At 40.5% G+C, this 27728-nt stretch overlaps 1 protein-coding gene across 1 annotated transcript; it reads right to left on the bottom strand.

Moving 5' to 3' along the window:
• Nucleotides 1-1158: 1158 nt before the first annotated feature.
• palm1b (paralemmin 1b) lies at nt 1159-27728 on the bottom strand. The gene is made up of 6 exons (XM_038729411.1): nt 27128-27728; nt 12691-12733; nt 11617-11697; nt 6201-6316; nt 4604-4674; nt 1159-4356 (listed from the first exon to the last, which is right to left on the bottom strand). The coding sequence occupies exons 2-6, from the start codon at nt 12730-12732 to the stop codon at nt 3977-3979; spliced, it is 690 nt and encodes a 229-aa protein (XP_038585339.1). The 5' UTR covers nt 12733; nt 27128-27728; the 3' UTR covers nt 1159-3976.

A 27728-nucleotide genomic window follows, 5' to 3' on the forward strand; every position in this document is an offset into this window, starting at 1 on the left:
AACTGCAAAAGGCAAGAGTTCTGGGGTGACAATGAAACAAGGAAACATTAAAGTTAGGTTCAGCACAATTACACAGGTAAGGACCCAACGGGGGTAGGCCTATGTGCATAATGTAATCAGTTGAACATGTGTTAGCCTATTAAAAATAAATGAACTGGTATCATCACTAAAAGAAGCAAAACATGACAGTAGTTTTGGGGTGAATAAGGTTGGATTTGAAAAGGAAAATCATCTACCTTCATTTCCAATGACTTTTTATATTCCACTGGTCAAATCCAGGACAGTTGTGTTTTTCTTCTGTGCTTGTGTGTGTGTGTGAGTGAAAGAGAGCATGGAAAAGCATTGTCATGGGTGTGACCTAAAAACAGCACACACTCTGTGTCCCCTGATGTGGAACACTTCTTCCACTTCCGTTAAATGGTCTAACCTGTCGCAGTTTGAGTCTACAAAATGAAAATGCCACCTTCATACTGGGCTCAAGATAATTTTTTAATTGTTAATTATTATTAAAGCAATATAAGTAGTGCTCTGCTAAATAGTGCATACCTAACCTCCATCTAATGAATGCCTTATTTTAATGCCCCTCCCTCTTTGTCACCCTAATTATCCCTGCCCCAGGTCTCTTTCACACACACACTTTCAGTGTATTTGACAAAAACCAAAATAGGATCAACATCCAAAATGGTAGACGTCTGCTCTCTAGTGGAATGTTCCAGGTAGTGCACTTTACCGAGTACCCTGTTGGCATATGTAGTTCTAATGATTCTGAAATCCCATTTATCCTCAGTATACAGTACTACTGGTGGAACTCTGTTTCATGTGTCCATCCTGTTTTAAATATCTCTCCTCAAACCCCACCTCTGACCTTACTCTTCTATATCATTCATTCTCCATAAATGAGGGTTAGTTAAATTGTATATTATTTTCATTTTAATTTTTACTAGCCAGTTGTATTAGTCCTATAATAAATGGATGGTTTATCCGCATGTAAGTGTGTGTATTTCTCCCCAGAAGGGTGTCCCGAGCATACAGTCTATGGTTCCGAGCCCATCCGTGACTGTAATGCCAAAACCACACACATTATTAACCATGGCTTATGTGTACTCTTCTATCTACAGCCCATGTACATTTCGTTAATTACATACAGACTTATCTGACTTGCTGTAAACAAACAGTGATTTTATTCAAGATTAAACATTAAGACGCCCACAGAATAGATGAACAGGCATTGGTTTAACACAAGGTTGCTTTTTCTGCTGCTGTCCCAGAGACCCACTATTAAGCAAAGCTTTAGCTCAACACATTTACATGTATTTCAATGTAAAAAGGTGTATGTATGCCTATAGATATGCATACATATATACATGTGTATATACTGAACATAGACGGTCAGTTTCCTGGATAATGTTTTTATCCCAGTAAAATAAACTCTGGGTGTATTTTCTTGTATCTGTAGAGAAGACACCAAGAGTAGTCTGCATATTACCTTTTGTCTGAGCTGCATTTATTTATCTTGTGATAAATGACTATTATGTAGTACCCCTCAAGAGTAGAAGTTAGTGTTTCCAGTGGGTCGTCATGATCAGGAGCAGAGCAAGAAAAACCCTGGTCTAAAAATGGCGGCAGACAGACAAGTCCAACCAACTGAACCTGACAAAGGCACCAACAATACACAGATGTATTCATCTTTTTTTTAAAAAAATACACACATCAAGTACAATATATTGCCTTGCAAAGAGGCCATTGGAAAGAAAAAAACATGAGTCAGTATAAGAAACAAATTTGCAAGTACAATTACAGTGGACCTGTACATATGGAAAGCATAGACAATATTTCATCTGTCCACACCTATTCGCCTCCCTTTGGAATGTTAGAAGGGATCACTTCTCTGGTGGTAATTGTAGGCAGGACTTGAGAGAATGCATCTGGCACTGAAGGTTGCAAAAGACTCTTATTAAATGTAAGCAGGAGGCAGTAGATCTCCCTCACCAGCGATTTGAGAATGACAAAGGGAACGAGCTGAAAAACATAAAAGTTGGTGGATGGAGAGTTTTAGACAAGACTCAGGATTAGCACCAACTTGAGAAGTTTCTGAACTGCGTGTCTCCGAGCATAGAAGGTAGGGCAGTGTGTGTTTGACGATGAGGATGAAACTAATAATGTGAAAATGGTGATGGTGTGTAGGTGAATCAGAGTCATGGAATAACCTGGGGGGAGCAGAAGCATTGCACTGATCCAGACCACCCATGGCCTCTACTGTCTGCCAAACAAATCAGGACACTAGGACCAAAATGTATTTAAATAGGCTTTCAGGGCTTTGAATTGCTATAGTGTAGGTCTATATGCATGATTTTTACATTGATTGATTACACTGAGTTTTCTTAAAGAATACGGCCTATTTCTAATACAGCAATGACTAAAAAAGCGTGTGTAACTGGGCACAACTAAATTCTTTAGATTGTGTTCTTAGCCTTAAAAGATTTAAGCTCCCCAGAGAGTATTATTATTTGTGAGAAAAGTCCATTCAAATGCCCCAAATCTTTTACTTTTTCTGAAAATCTATTGAAGCACTATTGGGCCCAGGTCTACAGACAAGAGTCAGGGGTTAAACTGGGAGCGAGCAAGACAGAAACCAGCAGCCAACCAACACACAGTGAACTTACAGTATCATTTATTTGGTTCATAAAGAGAAAAAAAGCTTTTTTTTAAATAGTGAGCTGAGCAAGCCCGCCTTTTCTCATTATGGTAAAACGAATCCCAATTTAACCCCTGGATTTACATTCATGTGAACGTGATAGCATATAATAAAGACCTAACAAGTGACAAGACAGTCCAAACAGTTGCAAGGCTTCATGCAGTGCTACCTCATAAGATTTACATTGACTCTACTGTTGATAGAACAAAATTATTTAAGTATTTCTAATCATTGCGCAATGGCTTGTCATGACTCTACTGATCATAAAGAAAGTATATCCATTTAATTTAAAAAATACAAAAGCTGTGATCTGCATGTACATGTGTCACATATAGTATCTATGAGAAGCTAATGCAGTTTGCAATATGGTCACTGTCTCCGTGCTGTATATTTCTTTTTAAACTTAATGCACACCTCTAACACTGCCAATTATATTAATTGTTACTGATAGAAAGACTTGTGTGACTAAAGATATGAGCACATATGAGTCTAAGAAAGCACAGACACTTGTGATTGTAACGCAAATCTGGTAGTGCTTACAAGCTTACATGCAGTTAATGGTTGGAGATGATATAGAGAACCAAAAACAATAAATACATTGTATAAAACATAATTTTATATCAATATATTAAAATACTATTTAAAATAATATCTTAGACAATATTGCAATATGAAATTGACCGATAAATAGTTGGTAGGCCTACACAGAGAAATATATATATTTAAGTATCTGTGTCCTTCATAGTTTGCTGTTTTGACTTAAATGATTTAAAGTTTCCAGATTTCTCCCAGTGGGTAGCAATACAATCCAGAGAGCTAATACATTTTCTTTTTTCCCAACAATAATAACAATGAACTTACAGTACACAGTCCCATAATAAAGATATACATACTGAATACAATATAAATGTCAAGACAGAAAAATAGAAAAATATCAATAGAAATCAAAAGTCAAATACATATCAGAAAGTATACAGAGAAATGTGTACTTATGAGTCTTTGTGGTTCATGTTGTTGTAGCTGGAGCTTGTATTGGCTCTCGTTATTGGTATATTGGCTGTGTAACTGTACTTCGTTTTTTTTGTTTTTTCCCAGTCCTGACACACACACACACACACACACACACACACACACACCCTGCCACATAGACACAAAGCTACACACCTGCAAATACAGACACATTCAATGGCACACATGTCTGCACAGCTGCAGGTGTGCACTCACCTCCGCACATATACACCCACACACACACACACACACACACACGTGCACACAAACAGCTCACATGACCGTGCAGCATTTGCAGGTCTGTTTCTTCTCCTTTTCTTTCTCTCCTTCCTCTCCGCCTCCGTTGGCCTTTTCTTTCTCCGCCATGCTCCCGTTGGGCGGAGCCTGCTCTTCTGTGCCAGCCTCTCCTCCCGCTTTCCCCTCTCCATCCTCGATTACAACAAACTCAGCCTTGACATTGCCATCCACCCCTTCCATTCCCAAGGCCGTGCGGGTCTCCTGTTCTTCCCCAACGGTCTTGTAGCCCATGAACACCAGGGTGACGGGATTGTCTGCGCTAGCTTGGTCAGGACTGGGACCCAGCAGCTTGGCCTCAATCCCTGTCACCTCTCTCTTGGGGGTCTGGCCAGAGGTCTGCACTACACCATTCTCACCTGTAGGGAGCACCAGAGTATCATTGAGAGATATGGAGAGTGCAAAGGGAAAGAGGTTGGTCAGGGTAAGTCAGAGAGACAAAGAAAGAAAGGCAATATTGTTTTAATGACCTCCGGCAGAAAGGAACTATTTAATAGAGCAAATGAAAGGGCCATTATTAGTGCTCTCTCTCTCTTTCTGATGTGTTCAGGCTGTGTTGCCATGGTTTCCTGTGTGGTCACATGTTGCCATGGGTACTGAACTTACCTCCATTTTCTTTGGCCACACCCTTATTGGCTGGCACGTCTGTCTCCAGCTCTTCAATCTCTTGCTCCAGCCTGACTCAGAAACACACACACACACACACACACACACACACACACACACACACACACACACACACACACACACACACACACACACACACACACACACACACACACACACACACACACACACACACAAAAATAAATTAAAATTGAGCTCTACTTTACACCACAGAGACTATAATATACAGTATATAGCAAAACTATAATATGTTAAATATTTTATCTAGCGGACCATGTTAGCCACAATGCCTTTAAAGAGATGGTATTATGCTTTTTGGCTTTCCCCCTCTCCTTTATTGATTTATATCTTTTTTGTGCATGCAACAGGTTTGCAAAGTGAAAAAGCCCAAAGTCCAGCCCAAAGGGAGTTCCCACCTCCCACAGAAAGCTCTGCTCTGAACCACTTGAAAACAGCTCGTTTGTAGTCCAGCCCTTCACTTCCTTTACTTGTGAGGTCACAATGAAAACGTGTCAAAGCTTGCCAAGCAGCCGAGCAGAGTCGAGTCTATGGATTTACGCTATGGTAGCATTTTTCGGCAAGGCAGCATAGATCGTCAGAACACCGGTAACAGTTCAACGTTTAGTCCTAATGGTAAGATGTGGAACAATGATGTTGTGTGGTTGTGGACTTCTGACTAACTTATACCATCTTTTACGGTCGCAGTCTGAAGCGGCTTTGATTTGGATCACACTACCTTGTTTTTTACGACCCGCCCTTCTCTGCTTCTGATTGGCTAGTAGTCCTTACCTTGGAACAGCACATGTGCAACTTCCAACAAAGATTTTGTACAAGAAAGATTCATCACTCTGTGGCTCAAGAGCGGAGCGTACAACACATAGGGTGAAAAGAGGAGCTGCAGCAATGTGCAGTATGAGAAAAATATGGTATTTTTTGAAAATTAAACCATGTAAACCTGTTCTGGTACAACCCCTAATTAAGATTTTGAACCTTAAAATGAACATAATACCACCTCTTTAAACCATATCTACTTAAAGACAAATGTACAAGAAATACTGATCTGTTGTTCATGTTCCATCTACCTATGCTTGGACTTGGCACGCAGACATATACAGACTAATCATTTCTTTAATAAAGTTCAGACACCACATAAATATATATATATCACAATTATTTATGGTTTCAATGCCCGATTGAAATTGTATTTCTTGAGATTTGTCTCAGTCTGGACACTCAAATTTGATTACATCACCTGTAATGCAACACATAACCCTCACGCGATATCAAAACCATCATCAGAACATATTCAAAACATAGCTGCACAGGTCAGCCACCTCTGTCTAATGTTGTCTAGTGCGACAAAGAGTTCTACTCCATGATTAATGTAGCTGTGGCTTGAGGAATAAGAGGAGGCATCTTCACTCGTCCTGCAACTTTAGCATTGGAAAAATGCACCACCTGTGCGAATGTATGCAGCCTTTATTTTTACAACAACAACTACACATATTTGAGCTGCTCATGAGATAATATTCTGGACTGTATGTTTAAAAGATGGGACATGCAGAGTATTGCTGACCTGAGGATGACCTGCTCCAAGAGTTTGGTCTTCACCTCGTCGTCCTGCAGACGCTTCTGAGTCTCTTCCTCCGCTGGGGCTCCATCTAACAACCAGCGCTCCCTCAGAGCCTTCGACTGCAAGGGGAAATAACAAATATAGACATGTTTTGTTTGTTGAGAATCGACACAGACAAAAGGCATTAGGTGACATTCATTTCATTTCTCTATAAATTCTTAATGTAACAGTGGTAAAAAGAAGAACATATTTCATTATAATTCACCCTGACAACCCTGTGTGACAGCCCCGCATGGGTTTAGTATATGAGTCAGTATGTCAGCTCTATTGAAAAAGCACAAGTAGGTATAGGACCTTTGATCACATGCCTTTCATCAGGAGCAGTTGATTAATCCATTAGTAGTATTTCTAGTATCTCCCAAAATGCTGCATGTTATCACCCCTTCTCACTTGGACATCAGTGCAATTTCTTTCAGAAGAGATTAGTGTCAATTTTACTGAGAACGACAAGCCCTTTAGCTAATCTACAACAAAAATCCACCAGTGAGTGTGTCCAGCACTTCTCTGCTGACTGCTGCCACTCAGTGAGTCTGTCACATACTTCAACTGCTGCCAACTTGTTGTTGTCAAGTGGACTATGGCACCCAGCCAGAGCATCAAGGCTTCTGGCAATGAACAGAAAAATCTAAACTAAGATATAATTCTCCTATTATACTCAACTGAGCATGGGATTGGAAGTCTAGATAAGTCACCGAGAGATAAAAATTAAATAGTTCTAATCTTAATGCGCATCAAACATTTCCAAGAGGTTGACAATGATTACAAGAATATCTTTATGGACAAGTTGAGAACACTGACTGTGACTAAATTCACTGATTGTGAACTGTTAGTCTCATTATAATTACTGTAGATAAAGTTAATTCTTGGACAATTACGCCCATATGACTTGAAATAAACAACATGGGAGGTGGATTTTCACTTCTTTATCTCTTTTTCAATTTATGTTTATTTCCTCTATCAATTTCCAAACAGCCGTGTATCCTCATCCTGACTCCCCACCCACATACCCTCCTGTAGATAAGCTAATATCAAAGCACATACTTGGCATGCTTTGAGGTAAATATAACAGTGTGTCTTACTCGCAGCTGTTAGACCATGCAGCAAAAGACAACTCTGCTTGGCCATATGGAAAAGTGCTAGAAAAAGCTCTTGTTTTCACGAGATGGACTGAAAATCTGGACCTGTGCTTGATGTGAATTCCTCTCCAGTGATGCAACAAAAAAACTCCCCCGTCTTTTTTCTTCTTCTCCGACTCGACCCCCGCCCCTTCTTCTCTCTTGTATGCATCTCTATCCATCATAAAGTTCATGAACTTTTGGGTTTGTGCATGTTGTATAGAATATGGTTGTAAATATCAGGCTGTATTTCCCTCAATTTCAATCTTTGTTTGTTTTTATCTGTTAAAGTGCCCGTTTTACTGTCTTATTTTCCCCATTGAGTGATTCAGTTCCAGACACCCAGCTGCACAGAGCTTTACAGAACACACGCTCACATGTTGTAATCCAACACTCTTCATACCCCAGCCCTGCATGGTCTCTTGGGCACTAAATCTAACCCCGATTCCTTCTCTCTTTTTGTCTCTCTCTCCCTACTCTCTCAATTTTGCTCGCTTTGTCGCCACACCCTACTACCCCAATGGCTGACATCACTTAATGTACTCACTCATGCGTATGCAAGCACGCACGCACGCACCGACACACACACACCAGTTTGCACGAGTCATAAAGCCAAAGTTACGTCTCTCACCATTGTTCTTTGGAGTAAAAGCTGCTAACGTAGCAGACAAAAGGCGGAATTGTGATACAGGCGCGTGCACACACACACACACACACACACACACAAATATACTAAGCAGCTGTAGGGAAAAGAGCATTATTTCTAATTCATCCTGCTATAGAGTGTCTACCCAAACTTTTTATTCTTTGGATATATGTAATTCAGTTGCTCTAAATAAAGGTTTATCCATCTATGTAATTCTTATGATTTTGCAAATGTTGACTTATGCACAATAAGTATTTAAAAATCAAAATCTACTTTAAATTGGTTCGACATTATGGGAAAAGCTGTCCTGTCATGTTTATATAGTAAATATTAAACTACAGTCAGGAGATGGTTAACTTAGCTTAGCACAAACACTGAAAACAGGGGGAAACAGTTAGCCTGGCTCTGTCCAAAGGTAACAATATCCAACCTCTGGGAAGTTACTGCTATATACTCTTGTAAAAGCACAACCTGTTTTTACACTGCGGTTTTTGTATGGATTAACAAACGTGATATAAAATGAGCTGGATCCCCCTGTTTTTATGTAAGTTTGCTGGTGCTAGCTTCAAATTTACAGTCCAGACATGATAGTGATCTTCTCATTTAACTCTTGGCATGAATGCAACCAAGCCTATTTCCCCCAAAAGTCTAACTTTTACTTAAAAGACACTTGAGACTGTATGTCTGTAGTGTTGTAGTCAAGACCGCCCAAACCGAGACCAAGTCAAGACCAGAGTTTATCGAGACCGAGACAAGACCAAGACCAGAGTTTATCGAGACCGAGACAAGACCAAGACTTTTAGGGGCTGAGACCAAGTTGAGACCAAGACCAGCTCCCCACATTACATGACACACAATAAAATGTGGAATGAGATCATAGGTACTTCTCGATCTGAAAGTGAAATCAACGTAAGCATCTTTATTCAACACTCCTTTTCCATGCTTGCCATCGCATTTTGAATTAGAGTTATTGGTTGCATTTGAAACAATACTTTTCACATCCAATCAAAGTTAGGAAGTTAACAAATAAATCACACAATGCAAAAGCAAATTATTGATATTCCCAAAGTTAAGGTCTTGTCTGGTCTTGAAATAAAATCCAGAGTCCTCAATGTCCGAGACCGAGAGAAGACCGAGTAAAAATGTGGTCGAGTCCGAGACAATACCAAGTCTATCAAAAAGTGGTCTTAAGACCGGTCTCGAGACTAAGACCTGTCTCGAGTATGAGTACTACAACACCATCTGTTTGTGTCTGGGGTGTGTAAATTATTAGCATTGCTAAAGCTCTTTTGTAGAAGTATGTCAATGGTGAGTACTTTTAATTTCATTCTGAGACATAAATTGTAATATGCTGTCCAATAAACTTTACATAACTAGATAACATAAGTTGACATTCAGACATTTTAATTAAAGGGACAGCCAGCTGCTGCATGCATAAACATATCTGTCATGGCTTGCAAATTAAAAACAGAACTGCTATTAATGCTTTCTATGTTAACATTATTGTATTACATCATCTCATCATTTTGTCTGCACTGTGTGACTCTGTATGTGTGTGTGATCCTGTATTAGTGTGATTTAATGGAGGGGCAGGTACACCCTTATAAAAATGTGGTGTGTAAATGGAGACATTTATTGGGTTTTCCACATGAACACCGCCTCTGGAAAAGCCATACTTGCTGTGGTTTGCACAAATAGCCTTCTAATGCTCCTGAACAGCGTGATTACACTTCCCCTCGGCGTGTCTATGTCTGTGTGTGTGTGAGACTAAAGCGGGGTGCGGTGGGTGTAAGAGCCGTTTCCTGTTGGTGGGAGTGGGACAAAAATCTGTTTCCTCTACCAAAGCCCTCTGCATTGTCTGAGGCTTCTGTGTTCTTTTATAAAGCAACGCACACAAAAATGAACACACACACACACACACACACACACATACATGCTCTGAAAATAGAAAAAGCGGATAGCACGCAAGGGCAATAGCACTGGTCACAGGCACTTTTGCCACAAGCACACACAGACGTCTGTGCAGGTGTACACACACTACAAGCTTTGCTCATATCTGTGACCTGCTGGACTGACTGGGGCTGAAATAGCTTTGATAGTGCTGACACATACTCTGACAAAAGCCTTAGCTCTGATATGAGTATGTGTCCACATGCATGCAGATTTGAATGTGTGGTCTTTTTAGGAAGTGTGTATATAACCAGCATGTGGAGGAGCTGCTCGTGTTATCTGCTGCCATTCTGAACATTCCGTGACAGCAGCAGTTAGGGAGTATCTCACTATGTGGCACTCATGGGTTTGTAAGAAATTGCAGAGTTTAATTTTGTTGTTTGCTCACATGTAGAGCCTAATTCCCTAAAACAAAGAACTGACTGGCAATTTCAGTCAGCTTGTTTCAAGTTCTTGTAAGAGCAAAGGAGAGGCCTGTAGGGGTTCAGGTTACAATTTGGTGAGAATTTGATTCATAAATACAGTTATCTTATCAGTGTAGTGGCTCCAGCACATTTTAAACAATGTAAAGTGTTCTCAGAGGATGTTAATTACAGTGCTAGGTGCAAATATACCAGTTCATCCACTGCAACTTGAGGTCTGTCTTTCCACGCAAAATGGTGGAATTTGTGAGTCAAGGTGATGAAAAAAAAAAAAAAAGACAATAAAATCCAAAGCAAAGTCAACGTGAGCTATGGCTGCAGCTAAGATGCTTTGAACTGACCCTGGTATTGTTTTTCCAAGTAACAAGACAAACAGTGATGGTATAGTATATTTGTCCCTAAACATGGATGTCCAGATTTTCCTAGCAACATATGAGGAGCATGGATGAAGAGATTAAGGGTTGGTTTATACTAGAAAAGAACTGACCACATTGGGAATCAAAAGCCTATAGTTGTTCTGAATTGCCATACACTAGAAAGCAGGCGAGAGGGGGGGAGACATATGATATGGGGTTTAAATATGGGTCTACTAGAGAGCATCTACTTTTCAGCTGTCTTTCATTGTTCTTTACTGATTCAGTGTGCATTTAAGTACAGCCATGTTGAATACAGGTACTCTAATTACCATATGCACTGTTACAATGCTCTTGAGGAACTGTGAATGAAACTGAAGCTATACAATGTGGCAAATACCACATTGTTTGTTCATTCAATGACCCAATTCAGGAACCTGGTGTCAACATCTACTTACCTAAGGTGGAACAGACAGGAAAATTGTAAACATGTGACCAAAGTCTACTGCTAAGAAAATAAAAGTATTAAGCAAGTGAAGCTTGAAGTTCTGTGCACAATTTTGGGGCTACTTTTTGTCTCTAATCCGCAATATTGCCCGTGAGAACACGCCATTGTTGGATTTTGTTCATTGCAAACTGCCTGCTTAAATTGCAATGACTACACTAGAGCAGCGCACGATATCTAACTAACTCAATGACTTCTAAACAATAGGAAACAAGTACCTCCACCTGTTTGCAGACAATATTTTGCATTATTTTGAGGTTTTATTTTCAAATAACCTAATTACACCTAAGGTATTCCCACAAGTAGGCTACAGTAGTACTATTAAGGCATGTGCAAAATGTGTATGCATGTGCACGTGGAGTGTGTACCTTGAGATGCTGGAGTTGCCGTCGGTCATCATCCAGCTGCCTCCTCTTGTTTTCTATTTCTGTCTGCTTCTTCCGTTTCTCCTGTTATAACACATACACATTATGATTACTCTGTAAGGACACACAACAATACTAAGACCATTTTAAACTAAATGTGTTTGAAGACACCACACTGTGTCCTTAATAGGGCCAGGTACCAAATTTGTGAGTCATTAGTATAGAATGGCATTTTATTGATATCGAAATGAAAACATTTTGAAAAATATCCAGCCCTAGTATTTAAAAGTAGTGGTGATGATTTAATGGCAGATTTTGTTGACTGAGTACATTATTTGTAAGTATAATTGCTTACTACTGTGTCTGAAAAAGAGTAGGAGAGAAAGAGCATGCACTGTTTGCACTATATATTTATAGGCACATAATATTCACATCATATGTCAAGTCAATTTCAGGATAATGTTTGAAGTGTTGATGAGAAATCAAACAGTTTGATATAGAAGTTGGCGTAGCAATCCTAATGTTTATAATAAAAGTTGTATTTATTAATACAATAACAAACAAATTATCATACCACATTTAGTGTGAGGCCATTTCTGACAGATGTTTTAAACTTTTGACGTTTCACTATGTTCAGATTTAATTCTGAATCACTGTGTGACATTTTTGAGTTATAGGCTTGTAGAGCAAACCACATTCAAATGTGCGTTTAGTGACTTTGTATGCCACAAACGTTTTGTGAAAATGTGTATCAAGATGTGTATATGCATACTGGCCTGGATATTGTGTGTCCGAAAAGACAAAGCGAGAGGATAAAATAGACAGGCAGGATGAAAGAGGGAGAGAGGAAAGGGAAGAGAGACAACGAGAGACAGAAAGGAGCTGTAGCTACTGCATTAGCTTTCAATGTCCTCTAATGGGTGAAGAAGATGGGATCTAAAAGGTTGAGTCATTAAGACAGGCAGTCAGATCCTGATAGGCAGCAATGATTTGTTGTTTCAACAGCCATCACTGTGCCCTCATGTGCACTCTAGATGAGTGTATGTATGTATGTATGTATGTATAATATTAACTTACAGCGATGGCCTGGAGTCTCTCCTCTTGTGACACCTCAGCCATCCTGGAGGAAAGAAACCGAGACAGATTGAGGGAGAAGGAGAGAGACAGACAGGAAGAGAGAGTTATAATCACACATGACCACCAACAACAACTTTTCCTTGACCGTAGCATTCGCTCACCGGTCATTTACCGTTCAACGACTTCCCAGTGACTGAGGTTAAATATGTCTCTTTGCACTAAATCACTGTCTCTTTCCTGCTTTCCAGTCAGAGAGAGTCAGTGAAGGCATGCTAATGTGCTAGCAGAGCGCTGCTGGAGATTCCTGCTCTAATAGGTTCCAGACCAAGAGCTCCAGGATGGACAGAAGCAAAGCTGAAGCAAGACTAGAGAGACTGCAGGCGGGGGACTCAAAGGGGGACAGAGCTATCACAGTATGGGGCTTCCTCAAAAACCATATACACATTACATCAAGTTTTGTATTTTAATTTAATTTAAAATTTGACAGTGTGGCTGGAATGTGATAAGCAATGCAACCCAAAAATGAATGCACTTCCGGAAGTGTATATATATTTGCTGATCTGGTGTCAAAATGCTTTGGTCGCTCAATTTATAGAAAAGAATGCGACCTCTCTGTCTGAGGTTGCTAATTTGTGAATGTGTAAAAAACGTTTTCTGTAGATTGGAGGTGGTGTATGAAGCACACAAAAGTGGCCACAGCATCTTAGCAGCAGTGTGCCTTTTCCAGCCTGAACTGAAACAACACACGAGTCTCATTTCTCTGCGCTGGTCCAAACCAAGCTACATCACTCTCCACCCACTGCTCTTCAGTGCCAGTAAAATGTGTTTAAATTGTCTGATCATGTCACTCCTACTGATGAGTGGACAAGACACACACTATTGGATCTACACACAAAGCTTGGATTGTTAGCATTTCAATAGAGCAAAACCCATCCAATCTTGCCCTTGCTGGGTTGCTTGGGTTGGTCTGATTGCAGCACTTTCTTATTACCCACAAAGATATGCAATGCAACAACACTGGCTCCTCTCAAAACATAAAGATGCACACATTATCTGTCATGCTTGTTAAGTCCACTGTCCAATCACAGAAGCACACATTTCTGGTCCACATTTATTCACAACACCACAATGGTCTCTGCTCTCCCATAAAGCCACATCGCAATCACATGGAGACCCTTTGGAGAAGAAGTAAAACCACAATCATCTGATTAACCCCCAAGTACACACATGAACACTCGCACACACACGTATTTGTTCCTCTATCACCGTGAGGACATCTCATTGTAATAATATTCCCTAGCCTCCTACCCTAACCTTAATGATCTCAACTAAATGCCTAACATTAACACTTACTCCAACCCTAACCTTTATCTAATGGTAACCTGAACCCTAAAACCAAGCCATAACCCTCAAAAAGCATCCCCATAGCGATTGGAGTCCCCATCAGTAAGTGTGCATTCAGGTTAAAGTCCCTACCAGGTTAAAACACACACACACACACACACACACACACTGTACTGTCTAGACACATTCTTAGCAATTTTCGCCTTTCCCACTGATCCAGCACAAACAGGAAGAATAAAAAAAAAACATCTGGGAATGCACTGAGTAAAATCAGTCTGAATAAGAGAAGCCAGCACTGTCAAATTCATCAATCAATAAAATAAGGCTCCAAATTCAAAAGTACATTTTGTTGTTAAGACCTTTATTCAGGTACCGTTTACATTTATGTTGTGCGTTGATAGTGTTTTATAACTTGGTTACTCCCTAAATTTCCTCTTCCTCTCCCTCATCTGGATCAGTTCATCAGTGGTATGAAGGAGGCCTGGAAGCACTGGGTGACCATTCCGACCTGGGTAAGGTCACTGTGAGCGTCAGCAAGGACGAAGCAGAAGCATTATTAATTTTAAGTGTTAATTAAATCTCTTGGATACAGCAGTTTTGAAAAATAGGGTAAAATGATCAGGTTACTGAAGGTTTATTTGTGTATTTATTAAACACAGAAAAAAACATGTGTCGCGACTTAATCATTTAAAATACAGACCACATACATACAAATCTTTCAAGTTATGTTGACATAATTTTAATATGCAAGTTTTGTCAGGATTTGGTGGGTGAGCGCAGAGGAGGTGAGCCCAAACACAAGACACTGGAACAGGAGATAGAATTCAGGGATTTTATTAACACCTATGGAAAACATAGGCGTACACTGAAAGGTGCAGACAAAGTCCAAAAAGGCAGGTAATCCAGACTCCAACAGAACACTCTTCCAAACCACAAGACTGAGTGTGAACACTACAATGACCAGACAAAGACTTAACAAAAACACCGGGCATACAGGTGCTGGTCATATAATTAGAATATCATCAAAAAGTTGATTTATTTCAGTAATTCCATTCAAAAAGTGAAACTTGTATAATGTATACATTCATTCCAGACAGACTGATATATTTCAAGTGTTCATTCCTTTTAATTTTGATGATTATAACTGACAACTAATGAAAACCCCAAAATCAGTATCTCAGAAAATTAGAATATTGTGAAAAGGTTCAATATTGAAGACACCTGGTGCCACACTCTAATCAGCTAATTAACTCAAAACACCTACAAAGGTCTTTAAATGGTCTCTCAGTCTAGTTCTGTAGGCTACACAATCATGGGGAAGACTGCTGACTTGACAGCTGTCCAAAAGACGACCATTGACACCTTGCACAAGGAGGGCAAGACACAAAAGGTCACTGCTAAAGAGGCAGGGTGTTCACAGAGCTCTGTGTCCAAACACATTAATAGAGAGGCGAAGGGAAGGAAAAGATGTGGTAGAATATTGTACAAGCAATAGGGATAACTGCACCCTGGAGAGGATTGTGAAACAAAACCCATTCAAAAATGTGGGGGAGATTCAAAGAGTGGACTGCAGCTGGAGTCAGTGCTTCAAGAACCACCACGCACAGACGTATACAAGACATGGGTTTCAGCTGTCCCATTCCTTGTGTCAAGCCACTCTTGAACAAGACACAGCGTCAGAAGCGTCAGAAGGGCTAAAGACAAAAAGGACTGGACTACTGCTGAGTGGTCCAAAGTTATGTTCTCTGATGAAAGTAAATTTGGCATTTCCTTTGGAAATCAAGGTCCCAGAGTCTGGAGGCAGAGAGGAGAGGCACAGAATCCACATTGCTTGAAGTCCAGTGTAAAGTTTCCACAGTCAGCCATGGTTTGGGGTGCCATGTCATCTGCTGGTGTTGGTCCACTGTGTTTTCTGAGGTCCAAGGTCAACGCAGCCGTCTACCAGGGAGTTTTAGAGCACTTCATGCTTCCTGCTGCTGACCAACCTTATGGAGATGCAGATTTCATTTTCCAACAGGACGTGGCACCTGCACACAGTGCCAAAGCTACAAGTACCTGGTTTAAGGACCATGTTATCCCTGTTCTTAATTGGCCAGCAAACTTGCCTGACCTTAACCCTATAGAAAATCTATGGGGTATTGTGAAGAGGAAGATCCAGTACACCAGACCCAACAATGCAGAAGAGCTAAAAGCCACTATCAGAACAACCTTGGCTCTCATAACACCTGAGCAGTGCCACAGACTGATCGACTCCATGCCACGCCGCATTGCTGCAGTAATTCAGGCAAAAGGAGCCCCAACTAAGTATTGAGTGCTGTACATGCTCATACTTTTCATGTTCATACTTTTCAGTTGGCCAACATTTCTAAAAATCCTTTTTTTGTATTGGTCTTAAGTAATATTCTAATTTTCAGAGATACAGAATTTGGGATTTTCATTAGTGGTCAGTTTTAATCACCACAATTAAATGAAATAAACATTTGAAATATATCAGCCTGTGTGTAATGAATTAATATAATATCCAAGTTTCACTATTTGAATGGAATTACTGAAATAATTAATAATAAAGAAACTTTTTGATGATATTCTAATTATATGACCAGCACCTGTATATATATATATATACACAGGGACTAACAAGCAGGACGGGAGCAACACAGGTGACAGGGTAAAGGTTAACGAGGCAGGCAGAGAGATAGCAGTGAAAACAGAGAGACAGGCAGGCAGGCAGAGTGGGCAGGCAACTGGGGGAACAGACGGAACACTTGACCGGCAGACATGGGGCAAAATAAATAACCAACACAGACAGAACACATGTAACAAAATAGCAGACAAGAATCTAACTTCAGACAATAGTAGAAATCCATGTAAACAGACAAACACTGACCAACTATAACACAGGGATCATAACAGACAAAACCTAAGCGAGAACACAGAACTAGAACACAGAGTACAGAGCAGACTAACGCAAAATAATGCAGACAAGAACTAGAAGCAAATACTAAGACATGAACTATTAAGGCACAGGACTAGGAACAAAGACATGGAACAAAAAACTCAGACTTCCCAACAAGACACACAGACAGGATCATGACAAGTTTAAACTATAGATTTTATGTCTTAAAGTATTAACACTTGTAGATAATGTTGAACACGCATTTATGAGCATCTAATTAGAGTTCGGTATCATTTGGGGTTTTTGACCCCTGGAGTTTTTTAAATAACTTATCTTAAGAATATAACAAAATAAGATAACCTTTACAAATTCATTAGTGTTTAATTTAATTTAGTTCCTAGACAACAACTGAGTCAACACTATCACAACTGAGCAAACTAGTCGCTTATGAAGAGTGTGAGATGCAGTTAAAAATTCAACAAAATGCAAGTTAGCCTTGAGTTAGGGAGTCACAAGACTAATAAAGAATTATCCTTGTCCATGTTTACATGACCAATCTGACAAATGCTTGTTTTGGTGCCACGGAGGTTTGATACCCATGCCTACACCTAAAACAATGTAACTGGAAACAATCAACCCTCACTGGACCAACTGGGGGTTAAGTGCTCAGATTTTCCAAGCTTGTTGCATTGTAATGCAAGCCCACTTCACTAACCTCTAGGCTACAGCTGTAATGCATTTTTAAGATGTATTGGAAAAAATATGTCCACCTTGCTGGAACATTGTGGGCCTATGTCCTGATGCCTCTCTCATAAATTATGGACAAAGGAAAGAGAACGGAAACCAGACACATAGACAGGCATCTTCGTAGCCTAGTTAGAAGAGTAATCACATTTATATTACACTCAGGGAGGCAGGCAGTCGATCACAGACAAGCCAATAGAAACATATGTAGACAGATTAATATAAATAAATATAATAGATCAACAATATCAGTCTGGCAGGACTGACAGAGGAAATAAAACTAACTGTCAATATGTCAAGGCAGGTGCATGGCAGAAGAAGTCAAGGAAATGGACTAATGACCAGCCCTATTCCCTGCTGAGTGCACTGCAGCTGTAGCATTTCCAGGAACACATTAAGTGCCTGCGTAGAGCACCAGCATCCTCTTCTAATAGCATTGGGCTCATGGTCGTCTGGCACCAGCAGTTGCTTTACACACTCTCTCTGCACTGAAATACCATGAAAGTGATGATCTTAATGTCTGTGGAGCTAAATTAATAATAATCCCATTGAGCTTCTTGGTTTAGGGATATCATGATGATCTGAAACCCAACCTGGATTTAACACTCAGAGAAGAAATGGTTTACCTTCCACTGAATTGGCAGGATGCAGCAAACCCAAATTAGTAGACCTTCCTACAACAGCAAGTTTGGGTTAATTACACCATCATATTATACAAAATGATTTTCTTTGTAGTAACAAAACTGTATTCACCACTGAAACTTTTAAAAGCATGCTTTTCTAAAGGAACACGCTTTGATATATCTTCTGAAAAGTCTGAAAAGTTAAGAAATATTGTATCAATTATTTGCACTTCACAGTCTGGGAGAAAAAGGGTCAGCAAGCACATGCTGTATGGATATCCACAGGCCATCCATCTATGTGTCGGCAGTAGTTGCAGATTACACCAGGTCTCATCACCACTAATCTAGGATTATCTTAAACAAACACCACACCAATCTGGAATTGGACAATACAACACTGATTCCGATCCTGGCTCCCACGCTCACACATACTCAGATACACAGATTGTTTTTAAAGCTTGTTTTTATAGCATCTGTGCTACATTAGATAGTAAACACATGAAATGCACAATACCTGAACTGATAACACATTGCAACCATGTGGGATATCCCTTGGCTTGATGGAAAAGAATGAGAAATGTGAAAAAATGAGTAAAAATAACTACAGTATCAGAGTTTTTTAAGTCTTGTGATATCCATATTTTTCTTATTGTCAACAAATCCCATGAAAGACCAAAACTAACAATTAATTCATTCTATTAACAAGTATTGTCTGTGCCAATAGCCTGATAAAACTTGTTTTTCTGTGCCAGTTACCTCCACTGTTGGCCAACTAGAGACAACCAGAGAAAAGAGAGGCATTATCTTACAGTCAGAGTGACAGGTATGTTATCATGCCAAACAAGAAGAGGGTACAGGTAGCCAAACTACCAAAATGAAAGATACAGAGATAATCTTACTAATTGTACACTATTTATGCCATGTCACAAGTTAAAACAAATGACCTTGAAAAAGCCTCTAATGGTTCCACTTACACAATGCTGTCATGCACATTCTAATAGCCTATTTCCACAGAGCCCTTCTTGCCTCGAGAAAGGGAAATGTGTTCACTCAGGTGTTAATTCACAACAGCAAGAACCTTTTAACTGATATTGTGTCGCCATAATGAAACTCCCAAGCACACACAAAAAAGTAACTCCTGTGGAGAAATGAGATGAAACTGAGAGGCAGCAAATTTGAAAAAAAAAAGGTTAAGGACAAATTAAATGACTAATTACTCGCTATTACTTACTCTTAAAATCTGGAAAAATCCCAGATATGAAAGATAGTCATTTCTGGCTACTGTTGAATGAAGAAGCATGTACAGACACACACAGAACCAATACACAGACACAAAATAAAACTGCCTGACACTAAAAATGTTTCCTCTTCAGAAAGAACGGTGACTTTGAGAATGATTCTTGAGCTTAGTGACCCAGGCCCTGCATTTGAAAACTGAGAGAGTCTGGATGAGGAAACTAATCTTAAATCCCCTTCACACTCAGTGTGTTGGAGTGGTACTTCTTTCTCCTTCTCTCTACTCCCCACTTCCACGGCTTCCTTCCTTCAGGCCAAAAGAAAACAGATACTCCTCCCTGCTTTTTGCCCCAGCCACACACACACACACACACACACACACACACACACTTGTCCCAGGCCAGCACGCACACCACGACTTCTCCCACATGCATCCATCTATCTGAGGCACAACACAATTTCTGCATAAACAGTACGGTGCCAATAAAAACTTGAGGAAGTCCGCTGAGGTCACATGTTAGTATTCCAGGGGTCAGAGGGTAAAAAGGTCACCCACAATTAACAGCTTTGTAAAACAGCAGACTGTGTAACATCCATGTAGAGAAGACAGAAATGACCAGCAGATTAGGCAAATTAACCAGCTGATGTTGGCCATACAAAGCGATGCACAGGCATCATAATTTAGTAACCACTATCCATGAGCAAAATTTATAAATGAACATCAGATTTGATTGGAATATAATGAAAAACTATAGGCTATGCTTGACCATTAAAGCAGCTTTTTTGTGTGGGAGTAAAATGGAGAGACACACAATAAAGTTTGTTACAAATTTAACAACAAACTGGATAAAGCCATCAAGTTCTTAAAAGAACTTCAGCACAGCACAGAGAAAGCAACTCAAAAATAAAATCGCAAAAATTAAATGTCCAGCCAACAAGAGCTGCCGATCAGTTGCAGCACTCATGTCTGTGTCCGTCCGAGCGTTGTGGGAATGGGATTTTTAACAAGCTTTATTACCAGCTGTTCCGCTTGTTTTGGAGAGGAACGACTTTGGCTCTGTGTAAAAACCTCCTGACTGATAAAAACTTAAAACAACAACTCCAGTTTAGCGTAACTCCATCAGCTGTTCGCTGTAAACACACACTGCCCGCTGCCTGCTATTTCCGAGCAATACATTTAATGCCGACATACAATCTCAGGCGGACATAGGCGAGACTTGTGTGCTATCTGACTGTTGATTGTGAGTTATTGGTTTGCAAACAATGGTGGAAAACAGAGGGGCAGTCATAGAAAAACACCCGACATGCTCGATTTAAAGCCAGTAGCCTCTACTCACCCATTCAGAAATTCACTGCAAGACAAGCCCCAACCCCCAAAGTACCGGTAAAATAAACACCTTAGAACTAAATTTAAACCCTGTTCCCTTTGGTGGAAACCCAGTGAGTTCCTCCAAAGGTTCCTAGTTCCGGGGTATAGTTCCTTTGGTGGAAACGCGGCTATAAGGCCCTAGGTAAATGCTCAAGTGTTTCAAACTCCTTCCTCCAGTTTGTACACAGGCTTTGTGTTCAACTCTAACTCCCTATCCCTAAAAGTTTAGTCTTCAAGCCAAGCTACGATAAGCCAGGTGATATCATTAGGGATATACAACAAGATTATACAACTGGGAAGTACTGTCTTTGACTACTGATTTGATTCGGATGTGTAAAATCAGTGCAAAGCACATTGAAGGCATGTATATTTCTTCAGTGGTGTGTGGACAGTTTGAAAGTGGTAAAAATATCCAGTTTAGCCTTTGGACTGTAATACTCTGGAGCCCCCGATTTTTGTAACTTTCTGACAAGCAAACAACCATTCCCAATTTTGGCCAGGTGTTAAAGTGGGCCTTCGTGCAAGCAGTAATGGAGAGGCATGTGTTTTTACCAACCTCTGGGACTGAAAAATGAAGCCAATGCTTAAGTACTTTAAACCTGCATCCTTTCTAATGTTTATGTTTTTGTGGTTACGGCGACGTCCCCACCCTCTCTTCTCCCTGGATTCCTCCTCATCGACTTGCCTCATGCCCGCATTTCTTAACCACACTTGACCTTCATTAATTCCACAACAATAAACCTTTACACTGCAAATCTGTTGAGTCGTGGTCGTCGCTTGTTAATTTTGTATATCCAAGGAATGCATGCTGAGGTTACAGCTCTTGTGACACTTTATTGATCCCTGTGTTTTGATTAAAGCCACTGCATAGAAGTCATCTCGTAGACTGTAAGAAAAACACATACACAGATAATTGTAATAGATAGGTCTGTGTTAGGATGTTTGAAGGCATGGAGTTTGGGTCACTATTCAGAAAATCAGAATTTCAGCAACAGGGTGGAGTGGCAACCACTAAGGTGATATCGTCTTTTAGAAAGAGCGTCGTCTGGTAAACCTTCTGTTCTGATTTATAAGCTGCATGTTTTTCGGGAAAGAGGAAAGTAAAGAGAACATGGAGAATGGGCAAGATGCAGAAGTTTGAGGAGAGGAGATAAACTGACAAATGACCAGTGATTAAAGATTTGGTTGTACAGAAACATCACAAAACTGCTAGTTTAATGCTAGAGCCGCGTTCAAAAGCAAGTAGAGAACAAACTAAAGGCCCTGAAAAAAGATTACACAAAGGTCCATGACCATGATAAATGGACACATTTCTGGTTGTACTCTGATGTAAAGCTGCAACAATTAGTCAATTAATCGATTAGTCAATTGACAGAAAATTAAATGCCAACTATTTTGATGATAAATTTACCAATTAAATTAATTTTTAAGCACAAACGCCTAATATTCCAGCTTCTCAAATGACAGCGTCTTATGCCTTTCTTGTCATATGATATTAAACTGAAAATGATTTTAGACTGTTATGCTGGACTGGGTTAGACTGGTTGCCTACAAAAATGGTCAGTCTCCCTGCTTACCACGAAACAGCTACTCTAACTGGGATTTTACAATGTCTCTTTTGAAGGAGTGTGCAATGAAAAATCTTGGGTTAATCCCCAGTGTCCTGTCCTATGGATAGTGCATTAGGAATCTATCACCTGATTGTTGGTAGATTACAAAAATGTTACAAATGCCTATTTGTGTCTCTAATTATTAAGGCTTAAATATATTTCAAGTTGAGAGAATTGCGATGAGTAAATAACAATGTTCCAACATTAGCATCATCCTGACCTGCTGACAGCGTTGCTTTTATGTTTGCAGCCAATTTCTATAGTGGATTGTCTCCTGCATCCTGGTGCTCTCTGGTCAATCAGCTAACTCCATGTATATCTGGATATAGGAAGCTTATGAACTTTTATTATTGGAGCAGCCTCTCAGCATTAATACAGGAACCATTAGGCCAAATAGGTGCCTTCCCTTATGGCAAGATCCCACTCCCCACTTAAGACTCTCAAGAGGCTCAGGAATTGTTTATGCTCAGTATGTTTGTCCAGTATAGCCCTGTCCAATCTCTTCTGGGAACATAAAAATGTTTCATTTACAAGGGGACAAAACCTAATATTCATCCATGTGTGTAAATGTGTGTGTGGTGTTAGGTTCAGGTTCTCTACAGTGCAAAAAGACAGATGATCCCTCTCTGCCGCTTATCAATAGTGCTTTTGATATCATCTTTGCAACAAACTGGTGATCGTCATATGAGCATGTGGGTGTGCGCGTGTTTCGGGAGGGGTGCATAAGACACACACACACAAATGCACAAACACATTCTGCCGAGCACATTTCCTGCTGAGATTAAAATGACTTAGAGGCTAAAAATGACAGTTTATCAGAAGACAGACTATCTGCTGGGAAGAGAGTGAAAAAAACAAATCCCCTTTCGCCTTATCTGTCATGACAAAGCAGCAAGGAGGGGGGTTGTAATGAGAGATAGTCAGGAAAAAAGGACAGAAAAAGTGACTATCCAGGAGGAAAAGAGGAGGCTGAGATTAATAGAAAGAGAAAAAAAACATGGAGACGGAAAGGGCAAGGTGGATTGCATCACATTATCAAATATCTCATATCTCTATAATCTGCCCAGATGTTACTCCTCATCATTCTGTATGCTTGCTGAGCAAGCTTTCACTTCCACTTCCTCTTTTACTGTACCATACCATCTTTCAGAACAAAACAGTAACTATAAGGGCTTCTGTAATGCATGACATTCATTTTCGTTGACTAGCATACTGATTTAATAGCCCTTGCATAAATGGTTTCTTAATGACAGCAAGGTCAAGGAGGGTAATTAGTAATATCCATCACTCTGGGGCTACTTGCTCTGGGCAGAATATGACCCCGTGAGAGGCCTGCTATCCTCTGGTAATGATGTTGTACCAAATAGTTTTTGCCACTGAAAGGGTAGCAATGCTAGCGGTAGTGCTATGTTAAAATTAAAATATTAGTCAGTATTAGTATAATCATGTTAATAATGCAGAATGCAGTTACCTTTAATTTCCTAGCATTTTCATTAAACCTGCATTAACTGATTTTTTTTGTGTGACTTGTGGGCAGTGGAACCGACTGAAATCTTTCAAGCTGTTTTGGTCTCGACTAACTCCTCAATGTGAAATATCTGGTTTTAAGCTGCTAATTGCTCCACTGTGTTCCCCAGCTAGTTGTTAACTTTGTCTGTCTCAGCGTACAGTAGATTTATCAGAGCTTTATCCACTGAAAACAGCTGCCTGCATGTCTGGAAACAATGTAGGAGTGCTGAGACTCAATCAAAAACAGTAAAGCTGCTGGTCAGAAAAATCAAAACAATAGGCTGAGAGATGCTAAAATGCTCTGCAGAGCTGAGGGGAATGGTAGTTTTGGGTGCTAATTCTCTGAGGGTTTATCACTATGAGTGACCCCTTTCACATAGAAGTAGTTATGCATGCACAATTGTTAATATAAAGATATTGATTATAGCCACTTTCACAATATGTCAGCTACATGTTTGCGTGACTTGACTGTAGTGTAAGTGAGCATTGGGTTGTAGCGATGGATTTGTGACAAATCAGCTTTGCATTAATATCAGCAACGAGCTGTGATCAGATCAGTTAGTAACCATGCTCTTTTTGTTACATGGAAAAGCTCAATATGACCAGTTTTCTCCCAGTTGTGCTGAGAGACGGTCCCAGTTGTGCTGAGAGACGGTCTCAGCTGGAGAAATTAGGGCTTCAGAGCTTACTAAATAGCCCTTTGAGTATAGTTGATTGGTAGTAAAGTGTCACTTATTCACATTTCACCTTATTTTTCATTGACAGTCCAAGATTAAGATGAAAGACCTTCCGGTTACCAGCCTATTTGCCCTATCTAAATTGGTGAAAGCAGATCCATCCCAGTGCACAGCCTGCTAGGCCAGGAGACCGTCATCAACACACAGACACGCGCACGCACACACACAGTCCCTCTTATTTCTCACATGCATGCAAAGACAGACTAAAGTGCACACACAAAGCTACACATATGTGCAAATATACACAAAAACTCACACAGAAATGTGGCTATCCAGAGTCATCATGCCTGATGATGATTGGGTGGACAAGATAAGTGCTGTCAGCCCTACTGAGAGTCGCTGACACAATACAGAGCAGCCAACCGGATATAGACCCCCAGATGCCAGGCTGAGGCCTACCATAGACTTAACACTCTGTCTCACTCATACAATAAACAGTCCGCAGAGATGTGCTGCTGATATTACCCTTTTTTTGTATTTGTACTAGTGCAAAATAATCATCTTCATTGATGTTCTTAATTCTTACAAATTCAGCCTTTCACAGTGATACTTAAGTGGCATGTAGTGTAATTTCTGCCATATTCTTATTATTAATTTGTTGCTTTAAATGTATGTGCTTCGAGATCTGCATTTTGTGTTAATGCGTATTTTGTATTTCACAAGGACAAATGTCTACTTCATTGGACAATGAAGACTAATGTAGCTGATCCATAGGAAACCAGAGTGCTGTGATTTTTAATTGTTGACATAGGCTATTTCCTGAAAAAAAAAAAGGGCTTCGTAAAGTGTTTTTATAAGTCTTGATCCTACAGCTGTGACACAGTACAGAAAATGGCAACAGTGAGCCCAAAGGTTGCCAGTGCTGAATACTTCTATTTAATCATTAGGCTACACCAAATTACATAAATCCTTGCAACTGTCCTTGCCCCTACAAACATTCTCTGAGGACTTGAAATGAATGATCATTTTGACTCAGAAGAAGCTGCCATGAAAGAAGGCTCAATGACTTCCACTACACTTATTTCCCCAGCATTTCCAGAAATCAAACTGGTGTCACTGTTATTTTTGATGAATACAAAAAAGAGAGTCCTGTCTGTACTTCGAGGACTCACATTAATTTTCTCAGAAATGCAGTGGGTGTGTTGTGTTTATAGACTATGCTATACTATACTATCATGAGCTTGGTGGTTTTGTCAACAAAAATGTTGTCCACAACGATCACATTGCTTCACAGGGCAGAAACCCCGGAGAGAAACAATGGACATTAGACCAAACACAAACACACTCTTTGTGTGGCTGTCCCTTTACCTGCTGTGATCAAACATAATTACAAAAACAGAGTAAAATAAGGAGTTGGTCCAACTGATATTCTATTCAGAGACAGAAATAGACACAGAAGGAGAATACACAAGCCTACGTGATATTTTGACAGGACAGCGGAGCCGGACTATCACCAGTAGCAACCTGAGCTGAAATAAATTTGAGCTAAACCTCAGGAGGTTAGGGGTGCACACTCATTCTCTGGTATCCTAAACCCCAAACTGCCTGGTCCACTGCACGGTGTAAATTCCAGACAGGAGTATGTAATGGCCAAGGTTTTTCAGCTCATGCGCGCCATATTGGAGCAGACTGCTCACATCACTACACACCATAGAATATCCTGTTACTATCCTCTCCTCTACAGCCTGTAGCCAGTCAGCATCTCTCATCCATGCAGTGACGGCCATGCACGGCTTGGCGCCACTGGAAATTCACCGACGAGGCAAGAAAAAAAAGAAATGAAAAAAAAAAAAAAAGACATCAAGAGACACTCTCCTCGCAAAAACAGATCGATAGAACATGATAGATCATCAAAGGCATTCTCGTAAACACGTCGTATACCGTTACACCTGTCTCCCTGGATGTATCTGAAAGTACAGTAAAGCAGGCCTCTGGGCATGTAATAAAGGATGTTGACATGACATAATAATGCAGCTATTTTTTTCTGTAATTCACCTCCAAACCAGCGCCTGACTTTATGGGGAGCTTGTTATGTTCAATTTGCGTGTAGGCTATGTCCCTTTAATGATGCTGCGCCTCTTCTGATTACTAGTTGCAACCTCATATTAATGCAACGACCCTGTTTACAGCGAGATATTTCTCTAGTACAGATATTTAACGTCAATATTTTCTTCTTTTTTTTTTTCTTCTCTCCATCCCTCTGTCCTGCTCTGCCACCCCTCCTGCCCGAGTCAAATGATGCTGCCGGGCTGGAAGCTTAAATATTGCGCCGCTGCACAGCCATCCGCTGATCAAATCACCAAAAGCAGGTCAGCCACAGGAAAACACGGACACATCCACGCACACGCATACTGTAAATCACGACTTACTCAGTTGCAGATCCCTGTCGCTTCCCGCCACAGACGTCTTCCAAACAGGGTGTCTCCTTGTTTATTTTCTGAGCGTCAATTCGCAATATTCTGACACCCCTTCCTCTCCTCTTCCTCCTCCTCTTCCTCCTCCTCCCCTTCTTCTTCTGGCTGGCACCCCTTCTGTTATTGCTGAAGTGATGCCGTGGGCAGCCTGAGCGCACAGCACGACAGTAATAAGACCCCAATGATTTCCTCTCGAGCCAAAAAGATGCACCGCGGGCTCGGTGGAAATCTCATGGGCGATGGGGCGTCGTCTGAAGCAGGTTGTAGACTAGTTAGTGCATGGGTGAAACAGAGTGAGAGAGCCAGAGTGGTATGTGAAGGGGAGTGGGGGAAAGGATACGCCTCCCTGCCTTGTCGAGATAAAGGGGGCCCTGGCTGCGCGCATTGACTGAGATATGGGTCCTCCTCTCCAAACGGGGGCCCTGCTGGCTCTCCTCCAGCCTTATCATATGACGTCCAAGGAACCAGGCTGTCTGCTTTAGGGCTGCAGAAGAGCGGTGTAGGCCTACGCGCAGCCGAAGACTGGGATCAAATCCAGTCCTTCTCTCAGATGAGA

Source organism: Micropterus salmoides, unplaced genomic scaffold, assembly GCF_014851395.1.
Source record: "Micropterus salmoides isolate LMB-PRFRI ecotype aquatic unplaced genomic scaffold, ASM1485139v1 Ms_hic_scaffold_19, whole genome shotgun sequence".
In the NCBI taxonomy this organism is placed as follows: domain Eukaryota; kingdom Metazoa; phylum Chordata; class Actinopteri; order Centrarchiformes; family Centrarchidae; genus Micropterus; species Micropterus salmoides.